Source organism: Colletotrichum fructicola (genome assembly GCF_000319635.2).
Source record: "Colletotrichum fructicola Nara gc5 chromosome Unknown KSG_Nara_v1_contig01, whole genome shotgun sequence".
Taxonomy (NCBI): Eukaryota; Fungi; Ascomycota; class Sordariomycetes; order Glomerellales; family Glomerellaceae; genus Colletotrichum; species Colletotrichum fructicola.
Window position 1 is genome coordinate 1,110,694 of NW_027094051.1, and position 16,764 is coordinate 1,127,457.

General features: G+C 56.8%; 4 protein-coding genes across 4 annotated transcripts; 2 read left to right on the top strand and 2 right to left on the bottom strand.

Moving 5' to 3' along the window:
* Positions 1-111: 111 nt before the first annotated feature.
* ACRTS2-1 (Highly reducing polyketide synthase ACRTS2) lies at positions 112-7,847 on the top strand (the record flags this gene model as incomplete). Its single annotated transcript, XM_032036918.1, has 2 exons — positions 112-403; positions 520-7,847. The coding sequence occupies 2 exons, from the start codon at positions 112-114 to the stop codon at positions 7,845-7,847; spliced, it is 7,620 nt and encodes a 2,539-aa protein (XP_031884130.1).
* A 1,163-nt stretch (positions 7,848-9,010) lies between these two features.
* On the top strand, positions 9,011-10,672 carry dtxS1-1 (Nonribosomal peptide synthetase dtxS1; the record flags this gene model as incomplete). Its single annotated transcript, XM_032036919.1, has 1 exon — positions 9,011-10,672. The coding sequence occupies one exon, from the start codon at positions 9,011-9,013 to the stop codon at positions 10,670-10,672; it is 1,662 nt and encodes a 553-aa protein (XP_031884128.1).
* Positions 10,673-11,373: 701 nt separating this feature from the next.
* On the bottom strand, positions 11,374-11,763 carry CGGC5_v000337 (uncharacterized protein; the record flags this gene model as incomplete). Its single annotated transcript, XM_032036921.1, has 3 exons — positions 11,374-11,472; positions 11,532-11,649; positions 11,723-11,763. The coding sequence occupies 3 exons, from the start codon at positions 11,761-11,763 to the stop codon at positions 11,374-11,376; spliced, it is 258 nt and encodes an 85-aa protein (XP_031884127.1).
* A 1,218-nt stretch (positions 11,764-12,981) lies between these two features.
* On the bottom strand, positions 12,982-14,418 carry LIPB-1 (Lipase B; the record flags this gene model as incomplete). Its single annotated transcript, XM_032036922.1, has 1 exon — positions 12,982-14,418. The coding sequence occupies one exon, from the start codon at positions 14,416-14,418 to the stop codon at positions 12,982-12,984; it is 1,437 nt and encodes a 478-aa protein (XP_031884121.1).
* Positions 14,419-16,764: the final 2,346 nt, after the last annotated feature.

Here is a 16,764-nt window from a genome sequence, read left to right on the forward strand (position 1 = left end):
TCATCATTGATCAATTCATTCTTCCAAATAACGTGTCATCTTGTGTGCTATCGTCAACAGACTAGACCGCTTCTATCCCTCTCTCTCGTATCATCTGGTAGTAGCATCATCATGGCAGCTTCAACCTCACCACCTGTGCCGATAGCGGTGATCGGCGTCGCCTACAGGGCGCCTGGCGTGGGGAGAAAGGGGCTCTTTGACTTTCTGTCCGAGGCCAAGTCGGCCTTCTCACGCGTCCCTGAGGACCGTTTCGACCATGAGTCGTTCCATTACAGCGACTCTGCTAAGCCGGGTGCTCTCTCGGCCAAGGGAGCCTACTTCCTACCTGACGATATCTACGCCTTTGACGCTCCCTTTTTCAACATCACTGCCGAGGAGGCCGTGTCAATGGACCCCCAAATCCGTAAGCAAAATTCCTTACCTCCTTCACACGTCTCATATCTCGCGAACCTCAGATGTCGTTTTGAGACTCGCGTCTGAATCACATGAGCCGCAGGCGAAGACTGACACGCCGTCCAGGTGTGCTGCTAGAATGTGCATTCGAAGCCGCTGAGAGTGCAGGACTGCCCCTTGACAGGCTTTCAGGATCCAAGACGGGGGTCTTCTCAGCCCAGGAAGAGGCAGAGTATGGCCAGCAGATGATTGAAGATCTCCCAACATCGACAAAGTACTGCATCACTGGCAACGCGGGCTGCATGGTGTCTAACCGCCTCTCTTACTTCTTCAACCTCAGGGGTCCGAGTATTTCTCTCGACTCCGCCTGCTCCAGCAGCGGTTACGCGGTGCACATGGCCTGCCAAAGCCTCCGCGCTGGTGAGTGCGAAACGGCCTTCGTCGGCGCCTCGTCGCTGATGGTCAACCACCACACCATGTCGCAGCTCGACACCCTGGGCGCCCTCTCGTCCGACGGCAAGTGCTTCTCCTACGATAGTCGCGCAAACGGCTTCGGGAGAGGCGAAGGCGCCTCCTGTTTGATCCTGAAGCGGCTGGACATGGCTATCGAGGCAGGTGACCCCGTACACGCCGTCATCCGCAACTCGGCGGCCAATCACTCCGGCCGCACGAGAGGAATCACCTTGCCGTCGCAGGTAGCTCAGGAGGAGCTGCTCTGGCGCGTGCATCAAGAGGTCGGCCTCAAGCCGGCTGAGACGGATGTTGTCGAGGGCCACGGCACAGGAACCCCCGTCGGCGACCCCATCGACGCCTCTGCCGCGGCCAATGTCATCGGAAGGGACCGAGAAGGGAAGAAAGTCTACCTCGGTTCCTTGAAGTCCAACTTTGGCCATTTGCATAGCGCTAGCGGCCTGCTCTCCGTCATCAAGGCGGCGATGATGGTCCGGCTGGGCACAATCTTCCCCAACGCGGAGTTCGAGACGATGAATCCCAAGATTGACTCCTCCAGGCTCGAGGTTGTCCGCCGTCCCACGCCATGGATTTCTCCTGAATCAAGGCCCAGACGAGCGGTGGTCACCAATTTCGGCTTTGGCGGGAGCAATGCGGCCGTGTTGATTGAGGAGTATAAGGCGGATGAGAACCCCTCATCGTCATCCTCGTCGCTGAAGTCGTCTCAGCCCTCTCAAATGCTGTTTCCCATCTCCGCACAGTCCCTTGCGTCCCTTTCTAGCTATCAATCCCAGGTAGCGTCCCATCTCGAGAAGGTTTCCGTTGATGATTCCTCCTCCTACTTGGGTGACCTGGGCTACACACTCGGCCTGAGACGGACGCACTTCGCTCACCGCATGGCCCTTGTCGCGGGATCCCTCTCGGAGCTCCGTGAGCAGCTTGTTTCCCCTTCGCTGTCCAGCACGGGAGGCAGAGTGGCCGCGGGCCAGAAGCCCGCCCCATGCTTCGTCTTCACAGGTCAGGGGGCTCAGTCCGCCCGCATGGCCGCGGATCTCGGTCCTCAATACCCGGTATTCGCGAAGGCGATGGAAGACGCAGAGAAGCACCTCCGAGCGTTCGGCGCCACATGGTCGCTGGCCGAGGAGCTGGCCAAGTCTGAAGGGTCCCGGATCAACGAGGCGGAGATCAGCCAGCCGGCCTGCACCGCCGTTCAGCTAGGCCTGGTCGAGCTCCTCCGCAGCTGGAGCATCTCGCCAATGGCTGTTGTAGGCCACAGCTCGGGCGAGATCGCCGCAGCCTACGCCTCCGGGCTCTTATCATTCAAGACGGCCCTGGCCGTCGCGTTCTTCCGAGGCCAGGCCACCGTCGAGCTGCTAGCCCAGCAGGTCGAGAACGGCGGCGAGCGCGGCGGGATGCTGGCCGTCGGCGCGGACGTCAACACGGCCGGTGAGCTTCTGCGGCACACGGCCAGTGTCGGTCGCGCCGGCATTGCTGCCATAAATAGCCCCAACAGCGTCACTCTGTCCGGAGATGTAGCTGTCATCGACGCCGTCGAGCGCATCGCCAACGCGCAGGGTATCTTCAACCACAGACTGAGAGTCAATGTTGCGTACCACTCCCACCACATGGAGCGTGTAGCCAGCTCGTATGTTGCCGCGATCGAGCCGTACTTTACGGACGATCGCAAGAGCCGGTTGGCGCTTAATGGCGACTACGGGAAGAAGAGAGTGTTGCTGCCCCTTTTCTCATCTGTCACCGGCCAAGTCGAGGGCGCGGAAGCCATCACTTCCGCGCGGTATTGGGCCAAGAACCTCGTCAGTCCCGTCAGGTTCTCCGAGGCCGTCACGCTCGTGGCCAACGAATCCTCGGCAAACGTCCTCGTCGAAATTGGCCCGCATGCCGCCCTTAAGGGGCCCATCAACCAGACCTTGCAGTCATTAGAGCAGAAGAAGGATAGCATCACGTATGTCCCCTCGCTTGTTCGCGGCACGGATGACGACAAGGCTGTGCTGCAACTTGCTGGCCGCTTATATGCCATGGGACTCACCGTCGACTTTCACGCCATTAACGAAACCGGGCCGAAGAGTCGGCACCGCGTCTTGGCTGATCTCCCTTCATACGAGTGGGACAAGAAGGCAAGGTTCATCCACAGATCGTCCGTCTCGGTCGGCAAGTTCCACTCCGGCCACACCTTCACGCCCCTCCTGGGCTGGAAGATGGCCTCTCAGGGGCGAGACCATGTCTTCCGCCAGGTTTTCACGCTGGACGAGTTGCCATGGGTCCGGGACCACAAGGTTGTCGGCGACGTTCTATTCCCTTTTACTGGCTTCTTGAGTCTGGCAGTGGATGCCTTCCGATCCATCACCACTGCCACCGTCGATCCTGCCACGTCCTTTTCGATCTGCGAAATGCACATCGAGCGCGGTTTGCACATCACAGAAGAGCAGCGTTTTGATATCTGTACCAAGCTGAGACCCGTAGAGACGGGAACGGGTCACCTCTCGTCGTCTACTTGGGCCTTTGAGGTCATGACCTGGAGCGAGCAGACAGGCTGGGTCACCCACGTCCACGGCAGAATCGAAGCCGGCTCGGGGGAGAAATGCCTCGGTGCGTCTGAAAGCCCGGTGTGGCAGGCCGCGGAGAAGATTCTGCAGGGAGTCAACGCGGCCGAGCTGGACGAAGCCACCGCCCTGTCAGGATATGATACTCTCGACCAATCCGGTGTCTGTTACGGTTCGAGCTTTAAAAACATCTTCGAGATGTGGAGGTCCCCCGGCAAGACGGTTCACCGAACACGTCTTCGACAGACCAACGACGAGGAGCCGCTCTCCATCCCAAAGCGAGGATCTGCCATGACAGTCGACCCTCCCATGCTCGACTCCGTGCTCAGCTCCGCCCTTCTCGCCGTCGGCGATGGCCTCCCGGAGCCGCGTCCGGCTTTCGTGCCGACATACGTTCGCCGCATGCAGCTCTCCAACACCATCCCCTGTGAGCCGGGCCAGCTCTTCACCACCGTCACCCATCGCAAGACCTTTCAGGAGAAGACAGGCCGGTCAGATGTTAGCATCGTCGTGTGGGCCGATGGCCCCCAGGGCTCCAACGAGCGCGTGCCCTGTGTCGAGATGGAACTAACGTACCAGCGTATCAACGATGCCGGCCAGGAAGGCGAGGAGCACGTCAAGCAAACTCTGCCCCGAGGTTATCAAGAGGTCTTGGTGCCGCATGTCGACCTCTCCGACAATAAGGCTCTCTCGGAGTCCATCATGGACCGTTCGTGGACTCCGGAGGAGCTGCTCCCCCGACACAAGCACAACGCCGTCGGCCGGCATTTCCTCAAGCGTGCAATTGAAGTCGCCGCCGGCCTCGACGAAACAACACTGCCAAAGCACCTCAAGGCCTTTTTGGCATGGGCCGGGGTCCAAGTCCGCAGCGTCGATGACGAGCCGGAAGCCAGCGCCGAGTTGCTGCAGGAGGTTGCCCGAGACGATGCCTTTGGCGAGCTCATCTGCGCCGTGGGCAACGCGATCCCCGAGATCCTGCGCGGCGAGGTCGAGCCTCTGGAGGTTATGATGAAGGACGGCCTTCTCATGAAGCACTACGACGACATTCGCACCATGGCTAGGGGCAACCAAGCTCTCGCCAGGTACATCGCCAACCTCGGCGAGCTGAACCCGGACTTGCGGATCATCGAAGTGGGCGCCGGCACGGGCGCAGCCACCACCAAGGTCTTACAGGCCTTGTCCGCCGAGGAGCCGGAGGAGGAGGACAACTTCTCCGCGTACACATATACGGACATCTCGCCCGGCTTCTTCGATGCCGCGCGCAAGAAGCTGGCGAGATGGCCGCAGGTGACCTACACCAAGCTCGACATCAGCCAGGACCCGGCCGAGCAGGGCATCGAGGTGGGCACCTACGACGTCGTGATCGCGTCCAATGTGCTGCACGCGACGCAGGATATCGAGGAGACCGTCCGCAACATCGGCAGCCTTCTCAGACCGGGAACGGGAAAGCTCGCCATCGTCGAGTCGCTACCGGAGAGTTGCGACGCCGCGTTCCTCCCGTACACCATCCTGCCGGGCTGGTGGCTGACGGAAGATAGCTGGAGACAGGGAAACGACGGCCCGCTTATGTCCCAGGAGACTTGGGACCGGCTGCTCGTCACCCTCGGCTTCAACGGCGTCGAAGGTGCGGTGGCGGACTGGCCCGGTGCGGACATTTGCATTGTCAAGACCATGTGGTCCACCAAATTGTCCGAGGACATCCAAGACGAAGAAGAAGAGTCCGACGCGGCAGGAGAGGTGACGATCTGTGGCACCATCACCGAGGAGCAGCGGCAGCTTGCCGGGGCCGTCCAGAGCAAGCTGGAGCATCTCAAGCCACAGATTATCAAGTCCGTTCCAGAGACCCAACAGATCAGTGACAAGTTCTGCATCTTCCTAGACTGCGGCGAGACCAGCTTCCTCGCCGACATAGCCACCGAGGAGGCGTTCGCAGCACTCAGAGCCATGGTGCTCGACACGCGCGGCCTTCTCTGGATGACCCCCGATTCCGACAGCCCCGAGTTTGCTCGCGTCCAAGGCCTCCTCCGTACGCTGCGGCTGGAAGATCCGACGAAGAAGCTCCTCTGGCTCAGCAAAGCACCAACCAGCGACCCAACGCAGACGGCAGAGCTGGTCGACAAGCTCACGGAGAGACTCGTCAAGGATTCTTCCTCGTCGCCCGCAGAGCTCCTCGAGCAGGACTTTGTGTGGCAGGACGGCATGTTCCAAGTGCCTCGCCTTCGCAGACTCCCCGAGACAACGAGGACGTTCGCCATCGAAAAGGGGCTTTCGGTCCGACGGGAGCAGAACCTCTGGGACGGCTCAAGCCCCAACAGCGCCCTCTTCATGACCATGGACACGCCGGGCGTCATGGACTCGGTGTACTTCAAGCGCCACGACTTGATGCGCCCCGCCGAGAAGCCGCTGGGCGACGACGAGATCATCGTCAAGGTCGACGCTTGCGGCATCAACTTCCGAGACGTTCTAGCCCTCCTCAACACCATACCCTGGAGTCTGCCGGGCCGTGAAGGAGCAGGCACCGTCGTCGCCGCCGGCGCAAACGTCTCCCATGTCCGGCCGGGTGACAGCGTGATCTACATGATCGCCCAGGGCGGCCTCGCGACGCATGTCCGCATTCCCGCGGCACACGCCTGCAAGCTGCCGTCGGGCCTCTCCCCCGCCGAGGCCGCCTCCATGGCCGTCGCCTACGTCACCGCTCTCGTGTGTCTCGACGATGTCTCGAGGCTCCGGCCGGGCGAGTCCGTCCTCGTCCACGCGGCTTCGGGAGCTGTTGGCCAGGCGTGCGTGCGTATCGCCCAGAGCATGGGTGCCACCGTTTTCGCCACGGCCGGGTCCGAGGAGAAGAGAACGTTTGTAAACGAGACACTCGGCGTGCCGCGTGAGCATATCTACTCGAGCCGTAAGCGGGGTTTCGCTGCTGGTATCCTCAACGTGACGGGCGGCCGCGGCGTCGACGTCGTCGTCAACTCCCTGAGCGGCGAGCTGCTTCAGGACACATGGTCGATCGTCACCGAGTTTGGTCGCTTCGTCGAGATCGGGAAGAAGGACATTCTGGCGAACTCGCACCTCGGCATGAGGCAGTTCGAGCGCAACGTCTCCTTCTTCGCGGTGGACCTCGTGCCGTACCTCTCGCACAAGTCGGACAGCATCCAGGCCTGTTTGGCGAAGATGGTAAGCCTGTTCGAGGCCAAGGTTATCCAGCCCATCCAGCCCATCCATGAGGTGCCCGTCTCCGATATCGTCTCCAGCTTCCGTGCTCTGCAGAGTGGTCAGAACATCGGCAAGATTGTCGCGATCATGGGGAAAGATGACAGGGTCGTGGCAGACGGGGCATCGCCGCTCCGCCGGGATGACGGCAGCGCTTTGCTTCGCGGTGATGCGACATATCTCATCACCGGTGGAACCGGTGGCATTGGCAAGTCCCTCGTGCCTTGGATGCTGGGGAACGGTGCGTCCAACGTCGTCGTGCTCGGCCGTTCAGCCACCACCAACGCCGAGGTGGCGAAGCTCATCAGCGACTACGACTCGCCTTCAACGGGGATTCACGTGCGTGCTGTGGCGTGTGACGTCTCCTCTCGAGACAGTCTCCTTGCCGCGTTGGAAGCAGTCAAGGACCTTCCTCCCGTCAAGGGCGTGATCCACGGCTCAATGTACCTCCGCGACTCCATCTTCTTCAACGCCTCCTTCGACGACTGGAAGGCCATCAACGGCCCCAAGATCGTCGCCGCTTGGAATCTCCACCATCTCCTCCCTGATCTCGATTTCTTCGTCGCCCTCGCATCCGGGGCTAACGTCGTCGGCAACGTCGGCCAGTCCATCTACTGCCAGACATCATCCTTCCTCGACGCCTTCGCGCAGTGGAGGAGCCGCGCTGGCAAACCAACCATTTCCATCAGCTTGCCTGTCGTGGACGACGTCGGCTATGTAATCCAGCAAGGCATGCGCGAGCAGCTCCTCGAGAAGCTGGGCTTCTACATCTCCATCGCCCAGGTCCACACCGTCATCAAGGGCGCCATCATCGGCCCGTCATCAGGCCTGAACATTGACTCGCGAGCCATTGCGTTCGTGCTTTACGACTCGCCCCAGGGCAAGTCGCACGGACTGGAAGAGCGGTCGCGCTACCTGTCCGCCCTGCGTCAGAAGAAGTGGATGAAGAACAAGCACGCGCTGGACAACCACGGCGACGGCGAGGTCGCTGCCGGAGGGCAGCTGAGTCTTCTCGATGCTTTGGCCGGGAAGGTCTCGTCTATTACGATGATGAGCCGCGAGGATGTGACGCCGACACGCAGTCTCATCGAGTACGGCCTGGACTCTCTAGTGTCGGTGGAGCTGCGGAACTGGATTAAGAGAGAATACGGAGCTGATTTGGCTCTTACGCAGATCGTTGGCGCCCCTGATTTGCAGGCGTTGGCGGACGTGATTGTTACTCGTCAGAAGGCGTGAATAATACCAAATACGATTTGGCTGTGAATACGGAACTGAATTTATATAAATCATCATGGCCTTCACTTGATACCTAGACATAGATTTGTTTATTTCACACTTGGCTTGAACACCATCCCTGAAGTTACAAAACAAAAGTTTACAGAGGTACAACACCAAGGAAAAGAGCTGCAGGAAACAAAATGCATTTGTTCTAAAAAAAATACATAGCTTCATGTGAGACGCGCACAATGAGTCTTGTAGACCGCTACGCTATTTTCCTATCGGCGCGCAGCGAATGATACTCCAGTTCTACCAGACCGCGGTGGCTCTGTGTGGTTTTCCAGCAATGTTAGACGGGTTTGTTGGTAATTCGTGCTATGATCCAAGGATTAGGCATGCGTATTGGACGCGGTTCGGCCCTTCAGGTTTCGCCAACGATTTCTCTAAGTGAAGTATCTATTATTTCAGAATGCCACTGCTATTGCACCCTTACAATATGACGATATCTTTGTTCATCAGCACCTGACGTGCGAGGAGTCCCTGTCAACTCGGGTTGCTCTCCCATGCCAAGTTCTTTTGTTTCCCATGGTTCTTGCTATTCTGGCTAGAATTCCGAAAATATGGGGCATAGAACCTGGTCAGAGATGCCTCTAAACCAGGGACTTTCGGGGGTCGGCCAATATGGGAACCGTCTGATTTCTGAACAAAAGATCAAAACAGCGTTGTATTCGTAGTCGAAGTTGGCGCACCCGACATGGGTTCCGGGAACTGCAGAAGGTGAGTCCACACCATGTATCCGTAACAGAGCCACAAATGCAAACAAGGTATGCCCGCAGGCGGTAGCCTGTTACCTATACGAACGTATGAAAAAGGTTAGGAGGGAGATGATACAAATAGTCAACGCAGGGTTTCAACGTGACCCGACCTCCGTCCTGCTGACATGCATCAAAAATGACGTGGAACACCAGCCCCATAGAAATATTCATGGGGGCAATGTCCGAACATGTCACAAACGGATTATCGAGGTGCATAGCAAAGTTGCGGTTACAAGAATCTCAACATCAGATTAGAAAACCTCAAAACGAAAGATTGCTTGCGCTCACCTCGCTCCATCATTTTCTTTGGCAAAAGACCAGCCACCTTTCGTTACCCACTACTTGCCGTACCCCTTGTTGAAAATTATGGATACCCTGGAAGCTGAAGACATCCATGCCATCGAGCAGCTCTTGCGCAGTCATGAGTCTGTCAAAGACGCGGCCGTGTTATCTGTACAGAAATACGGGGAAGATATGCTGGTGGGCTTTGTGACGCTGCACGACCAAGCCCTCGAGAACCAGATCCGAACCCTGGGCCAGTCCGGCGATGACTTCGAAGCGGAGCAAGTGCAGCTGTGGGAGTCGGTCTTTGACCGGCGCGTTTACGCCACCATCGACGACGAAGCGCGGCGGGAATCTGTCGGGCGCGACTTCACCGGCTGGATCTCGGCCTACGATGGCAGCTTGCTGGACAAGACGGACATGAACGAGTGGCTGGACGATACCATCGATATGGTGGTCACGCACAGCATTCGCGACCGTCCCGTCAACGTTGTCGAACTCGGAACCGGCTCCGGCATGATTCTCTTCAGTCTCGCGCGCCACATACGTTCCTATCATGGTATTGAGCCATCCCGTAAGGCCGTCGACTTCGTCTCAGCGACGGCTCAATCGATCCCTGAACTCGCAGACAAGGTGCATGTGTACGAAGGCACAGCAACCGACTTTCATTTACTGGGGTCGCCCTCCCCCGACTTGGTCGTCATCAACTCGGTTGCCCAGTATTTCCCTAGCCAGACCTACTTTCTAGAGGTGGTTGAGGGCATCCTAAAATTCGGCTCCGTTCAGACAGTTGTGTTTGGGGATATCCGATCGTTTGCTCTTCAGAAGGAGTTCCTGGTCACCAAGGCACTTCACGCCACGGGCGGAAAGGCAAGCAAGGGCGCTCTTCGCGAAAAGATCTCGGAGTTGGAGCAAGCCGAGATTGAATTCTTGGTTGACCCAGCATTCTTCACCAGCCTGCCTGACCGGTTTCCAGGCCTCATTGAGCATGTCTGCATCATCCCGAAAAAGATGAAGGCCACCAACGAGTTGAGCTGCTATCGCTACGCTGCGGTCCTTTACATTGCGAGTGGAAGCCAACAGAGCGGAGAACAGCAGCAGCACCTTACTAGCAACATTCGGGAAGTCGCCGGTGACGAATGGATTAACTTCGTGGATCAAGGACTGGATCTTGCAACCCTCTCGCATCGTCTGATCACCGAAAACCCAGACATCATGGCCGTGAGCAACATTCCCTACAGCAAGACTGCCTTTGAGAGGCACTGTCTCGACGCGCTCGCGGACGGAAAAAGGCACGAAGAAAACGCGGATGATGATTCTGCGTGGCTCGCGTCCGTCCGTCAGACCAGCCAAGAGCCCCCCTCTCTCTCGGCTCTAGACCTGGGAAACATCGCTCAAGAAGCCGGATATCAAGTTGCATCTAGCTGGGCGAGGCAGTTCTCACAGCGCGGTGGCCTCGACGCCGTCTTCTACCGTCCATCCGACACCGTAGCTGGTAGTGATGGTGTCAGGGACAAAGCTCTCTGGCGCTTCCCGACTGATCATCAGGGTCGAGAGCCCACCGCTTTCAGTAATCAGCCACTTCAGCAGCAGGCCAGGCAAACGATCCAACGACAGCTCTTCGAAACTCTGGAAGATCAGCTTCCTATGGAGTCGGTACCCGAGGATATAGTCATCATGAGCGCTTTGCCGACCACTTCGGATGGCAAAGTGGACCGTCAGGCGCTCTCAGAGAAGGCAAACTAGTAGCATGACACATGAAACAGCAGTTGCTTCTGTGTTGTCCTGGACCACCTGCTTGAATTGTTTTCCGACCGAGGCTCGGGTTACTGGGGGGATGAACAAGTATCTGCCATATTTCCGGGTGGGTGCGTTGCCTGACATTTGTCTGCTGGTCGTCATTTTCTCCTCCGCACGGCAAACGGACGGGTCAAGTAATATCAGCTGCTGAGCCAACTCTCGTAATTCATTATAATTCGGACAGCTAGCTGCTGATTATTCATATGAACGTGTTACCCTCAGTATTAGGATATAATTCGTGTTTTTCAGCAAAAGAAAAGCCTTCCATGCTCATAACTTTCATAAACCGCTAGTCAGAGTTACTGTTAAACAAAAACATTAAATTGACAGTGGCAGCGTAGTCATTTAAAACCAGGTCCTTCAAACCCCAAAAGATCACATCCATGGATCTAAACTCCTACCTAGGTGTTGTTCTGGCGTTATGAATCTACCTATTAAAGATAGGAGGTCTTTACGCAAGGTTAGGAGAAATCTTATCATTCGAGTCGACAACTACTAAAGGCCTGTATTCACAGCATTCTATCACCCAACTTGGCGGTATGATTCTACCAGCACAACACCGCTATCCACCACCAGCAAAGAAACAATCCCTCTAACCATTCACCACCGTCCTGACCATCTACGCCGCCGGTCTAAGCATCACCAGGTCATGATCTCGCACAGGGGCCCAAGGAGTTGGCCTTCCCGCCGTTGTCAGCGCATCCCTGCTCGAAGCTCGCCGCCCTGGCCGACTCGTCAAAGCAGCACTTTCGTTCGTTAGCAATCAGCTGTTCTTGCAATAATACGCAATATGTCGACGACTTACAGTCCCCGGTGACTCAGGGAGAGGTGTTCCGGCAGCTGCGACGCAGATGTTGTCCGAGGTATTGACGTTGCCGTTGATGACGCACGAGTACCCTTGGATGACAGCACCAAGCACAATGCTAGGGTTGGGTCCATTCAGTAAGCTCCCGTTTACTTTACAATTGTAGGAAAGCTTTCAAAGCAAGAACTCACGCGGCTTGTGCCAGGGCAACTGCAATCAGAGTGGATTTCATGGTGTTGACTGAAGATAGATCGGGGCAGATATCGAAGAAAGCAGAAAGATTTGGGAATGGTGACCGGATACCTGCAGCTGAATAGTTCGTCTGCATCCCTCCGTTAAATAGAATGGGAAGACATGCTTTTGAGTCAGTATCAAATGGCATATGCCAGTTGACAACCCAAACTCCCAATCCCAAAATAGTCGACCGGCCCCCCTTTATCAACTGATCCAAGTTTGAGGGTTGAACTCAAAATCGGTTGTCGTATCGCATTATAGCGTTTGATTGGTTGTTATTGGTCCTGTCAATTAACGGGATCAGCGCAGATCTCGGCTCAGTCCGAGATACTCGGATGGAGAGGCGCCATCGCGATAGTCAAGGCTCTATTGAAACGAGCAAGGGTCTCTGATGACCGCGGCGACCGGTCAGTCCGAGATCATGGTAGCCTTGTTGCACTAGATGCAAGGCGCAAGGCGCAGACCTAACGTGGGGACATACGTTAGCTGAGACGAGGCTAGGAACAGTAGTGCTAGGAAGGCGATTATACAGACCTTGGATTGCTGCTCTGTACCAGTTTTCAACTGTCAAGTCTACCGCGCATCTGGAAAATAAGACTCTGCTCCACCCTGCGCAACATTACGTACTGACGTGATCAGACACGCGGTCACGAGAGAGAGGCTACCTAGGGGTCTTAATGGGCTGTAGCTCCGGGGGACAATACCTACTATGAAGGTTTGTGGCTATCAGAGACCCTATGCCACGAGAATATCGGTTTTATCAGAGTTCGTAGTCCGTATATTGCGAACTTGTTGGGCTGGATGACTTCGATAGCGTCAAGTGTTTCAAACCCCTAGCATCTCCTGGAGACAGATTAGCATTAAAGGATGAAGTTCAAGCAAAGAGGCAAGTCGTAACAGTAGTTAAGCATTCTGACGGAACGTATCTGGGAATGGTGTCTTCAAACTAATAACTTACCCGCAGACAATGTTCATCCATCTGCCGACAGTTGCGTCTTGCTCACTACACTGGGCGTCATATTTAGCAGAGGTTGAAACTCAGACACGTGAGGTAAATAGTTGACTTTCTATAACGTTGAAACATATTATAAGCTGTCTTTATGAAGAATACACACCCCATGCTCGCTCCCTTCGAACTCCAAAAATCACCATTACCCGTTCCCCAACCACACCACTACCCAACACTCAACCCCCAAACTCCGTCTCGGCCCCTAACTTAGGCACGAGCATAACCCATCAAAGCCGGCTCGCCAATCAACTTGGGCAGGTAGGCCAACAACCGCACACCGGCAGCCACAATCGATCCGGCGGTAGCAACACCGTCCTCGACGTTCAGCCCGGGGGCGATGATGTCCTTGCACACATCGTTCAGGTTGATCCGGCCAATCTGCGCAGGGCCGCTGCCATTCATCAGCGCGTCCTTGACCAGCGCAGCAGTGAGGGGGTTCAAGAGCGTCGTCGCGTGTCCGTAAACACCACCAGCAGGGCGGCCGGCGCAGACCTTCTGCACCTCAACATTCGTAACTCCAACCCGGCGCGCGTCAGTGATGTACGCGGAGGCGGCGGTGCCCTGCTGCGGCTCGACGACCTCGTCCAGCAGCGCGGAGTAGAACGTCGTGGTCGGCACGTACGCGTCAGCACCGCCCTTGGCGCGGAGCGTGGTCACGAAGTTGGAGGTGTACTCCTGCTGGATGACGGACGGGTCGCAGGGGGCGTTGAGCGCGCCGGCGCCGGGGGAGAGGCAGAGCACGTTGGCGAGCACGGTGCCGTGGAAGTCGGGCGAGACGGGGAGGAAGTTGGAGACGACGGCGCGGGTGGACGGCCAGAAGGTGAAGGCCCACTGCGTGTCGAGGCCGCCCTGAGACCAGGAGACGATGCTGGCGTTCTTGCCGGTGATGCCGTTGATGTAGTTGGTCGCGTAGGCGACGTACTCGGAGTTGACCTGGGCGTCGCCGAGGAGCGCGCCGGGGACGTTGAGGAGCACGGGGTCGGCGTAGGGGACGCCGGTGAGGAGCTTGAGGAGGTTGCCGCCGAAGGCCTCGTTGGCGTAGGTGCCGGTGCCCGGGACGAAGATGACGGGGGGCTTCTGGCCGTAGGTGAAGGACTTGGGGATGTAGATGGCCTGGCGGAGCTGCTGCTCGGTGAGGGAGTAGGGCGCGTCGGCGGCGTCCTTCTTGGGGTAGATGGGCCTGGCCGGGTTGAGGGGGTTGAGGTTGTTGGTCGAGTCGAGCGGGGTGAGGGGCCCGACGAGCTTGTTCACGATGGAGGTGAGGTCGGCGCTGCCGAGGCCGAGGAGGCCGCTGCCGCCAAGGAGACCGCCGCTGCTGAGGATGCCCTGGAAGCCGGAGAGGAGGCCGGCGGGGACGATGCCCTGACCGATCTGCTTCTGGATGTTGCCGTAGAAGTCGGTGGAGCCGCCGGACTTGGAGCCCCAGATGGCGCCGAGCTTGGTCTGGAGGTCGTTCGCGTTGAGTACGTTGAGGCCGGCGGTGGGGTTCGTACCCAGGATGCCGGAGAGGGATTGGACGTAGTTGGTCGGGAGGGAGAGGAGCTGGGTGACGCCGGTGAGGGAGTCGAGGAGGCCGGCGGGCGCGGCGTCGGTGGATTGGAGAAGGATCGCGAGAAGCGCGGCTTGCTGAACCGGAGAACGCATTTTTAAATATTTGTTCTTGTTGTTTTTAAAGAGAGAAAGACTGCAGTGAATGTTGACTGGGTTAGTAGTTAGAAAAGAGAGACAGAGATGGGGAGACAAAGATGAAGTGCTAGGAAAGAGAGGGTAAGTCTTGAGATGAAGCCTGTGAGTTGGATGAAGAACCTTTCTCTCTCTCTTGACGCCGGATCAACTGGATGCTTATATCCTTCCTTCGCTCACGACAGGATTCAGGATTCCGTGTTGATGTTGATGAAGCAAAGACAAAAAAAGCCGTTGCCGTGCGCCACAAACGTCTTTCGAGGAGTTGAGGGGAGCATGCGAAGGTCAAGCGCCCTCCCGCCGGCCTTCCGCCAGTCTAACCCAAGCCCCTCCTCTGAACAAATCTAGCTCGACATCTTCAAAGAGTGTGCAAGCAAACGCTCTCCTGCTAGAGCCTAGTCGCGCCGATCCCCAAGCTAAGCATTCCCCATGGCAAAAAGATCTTTACGGCGCGGGGGAGCGAATGGCAACCACAGAGAGATCTTCGGTGTTATTGCACGTCGTATTGGGTCATAGAGTTCGGTAGTGTTGTGCTCGTGTTGCTGTATTAGGAGATGGCGGCTAGTCTAGCGTGGGACCAAGCCGAGGCGTCGCCTCCCGTCCAAGGGCCGCCCGTCGTTCGTTCGTTCTATTCTCGCATGGTTCTCCCCTTTTGGGGGCGCCAGCCGGAGCGTTTGTGACGTTCTGCTGCTGCTGTTGCTTCTGTGGTAGTAGACTTTGAGATGGGAGAGTCGGATTGCCCTTTTGTTTGTAAGACGTCGTTGACTCGAAGTTAAGCTTGGTCGAAGCGCCACAACCGGCCGCCAAGCAGACTTCGCGGCTAATCTTCAGGTTGAACAAAGGAACAATGAACTACCTCGACATCAACGGCTCCCTTCTTCATCTTCCCCAACCTTGCGTTTCCCCTTTCCTCACGTCTTCCTCAACAAGCGAAAAAAAGAAGAAACAAGCTTCCCCGCGACAGCTTTCCCCTGATGCTACCTAACCCCTGAACCATCCTTGTCCCCCCAGATCAAAAAATCAAAAAAACCATCCGAAGCCCGCCGTCCCAGCAACCCCAAAAGCGCCCAAGCTCCCCAGATAAGATCACGGATATATAAACATCGCCTCACCACACGGGCTTTTTCTTCGTTCCCTTTTGGCGTCCAGCTCGGACGAAACAAAAAGCTTGCCCCCTGCCCCCGTGAGTATGGGGAGATTTTCTCCTCGCCCGGCTGGCCTCGTTTTTGACAACCAACGGCTCCGGCATTGCTTGTCTAGTCCACGGCGCGAAGACAATGCATGTTCTCAAGACTTGCCCAAACCAGGAATTCTTCTTCTTCAGAGACTGCTTCCCGTTCACTGGGTCCATGCTTCGGTCCGATATCAGGTGGAACGCATCGTCCGGGCCTCCGGAGCATGGCATGACAACTGTTAACATTCTTTCCCACGATAGCGTCTGGCGATACGGCGAACAAAGCTATTGTATTAGCCCAAGATCCAGCAACGACCGACGATGATCTCTGTCCGGGAAAACCACGAAGGCCTCGGAAAGATCCGAGTTCGCGCATCGGCTTGGTCAACCCAGCCTACTGGGCCTCTCGCCTCCAACCGGGCCGATTCGACGAACGACTGCGCTCTCTTCTTCCCTACCCTGCGAGTTTCTCAGGTGAAGCTTCAAAGAATCCAGAAATATCTCATGTTGCCATGCCGACTGACGATCGACAGTATCCGATCGAAACCATACCCAGCGACGGCCAGAAACAAGATGTCGGGGTATCTGGATAGCACGTCACAATTGTTCGTCGTCCCTAGTTTGGCACCTTTCCTTCAACGAAAAAAGCGATCAGCTAAGGAAACTGGCTCAAACGCTGCGCATCTCACCTGTCCTGGTTTCCATACGTTCAGGGGACATAACTTCAGAGAAAAGGACGAAGCGAAACTCGGTTCAACAACGAACACCACCCCTAAAGTCGTACCCGCGATAACACGGAAGTAAGTCACAAACCAGGAACGAAACGCCTCGTGAACCTCAAATCATCAATCTTATTTCTCTATTCAGGGTCAGAGCCCTCATTCCCTTCACACCCGCCCCAACGCCAATGTCGTGGTACACCCGCCAGACCGTCCCAATTTTTGATCCCACCCGTGTAGCCAGCCACGCCAACCTCACACTGTTATTTTTGAACACCCAGTCCACAGTCCGTCTTTGTGTTGCCAGCTGTAAAACGCCAGGCCGCCGTCCCTCTCAAAGTAAACGAAGGGAAAAGCAAAATTGTTAAAACAAGAGGGCTTTAAAGCGCAACATGCCCTAATGAAAGAGGGGGT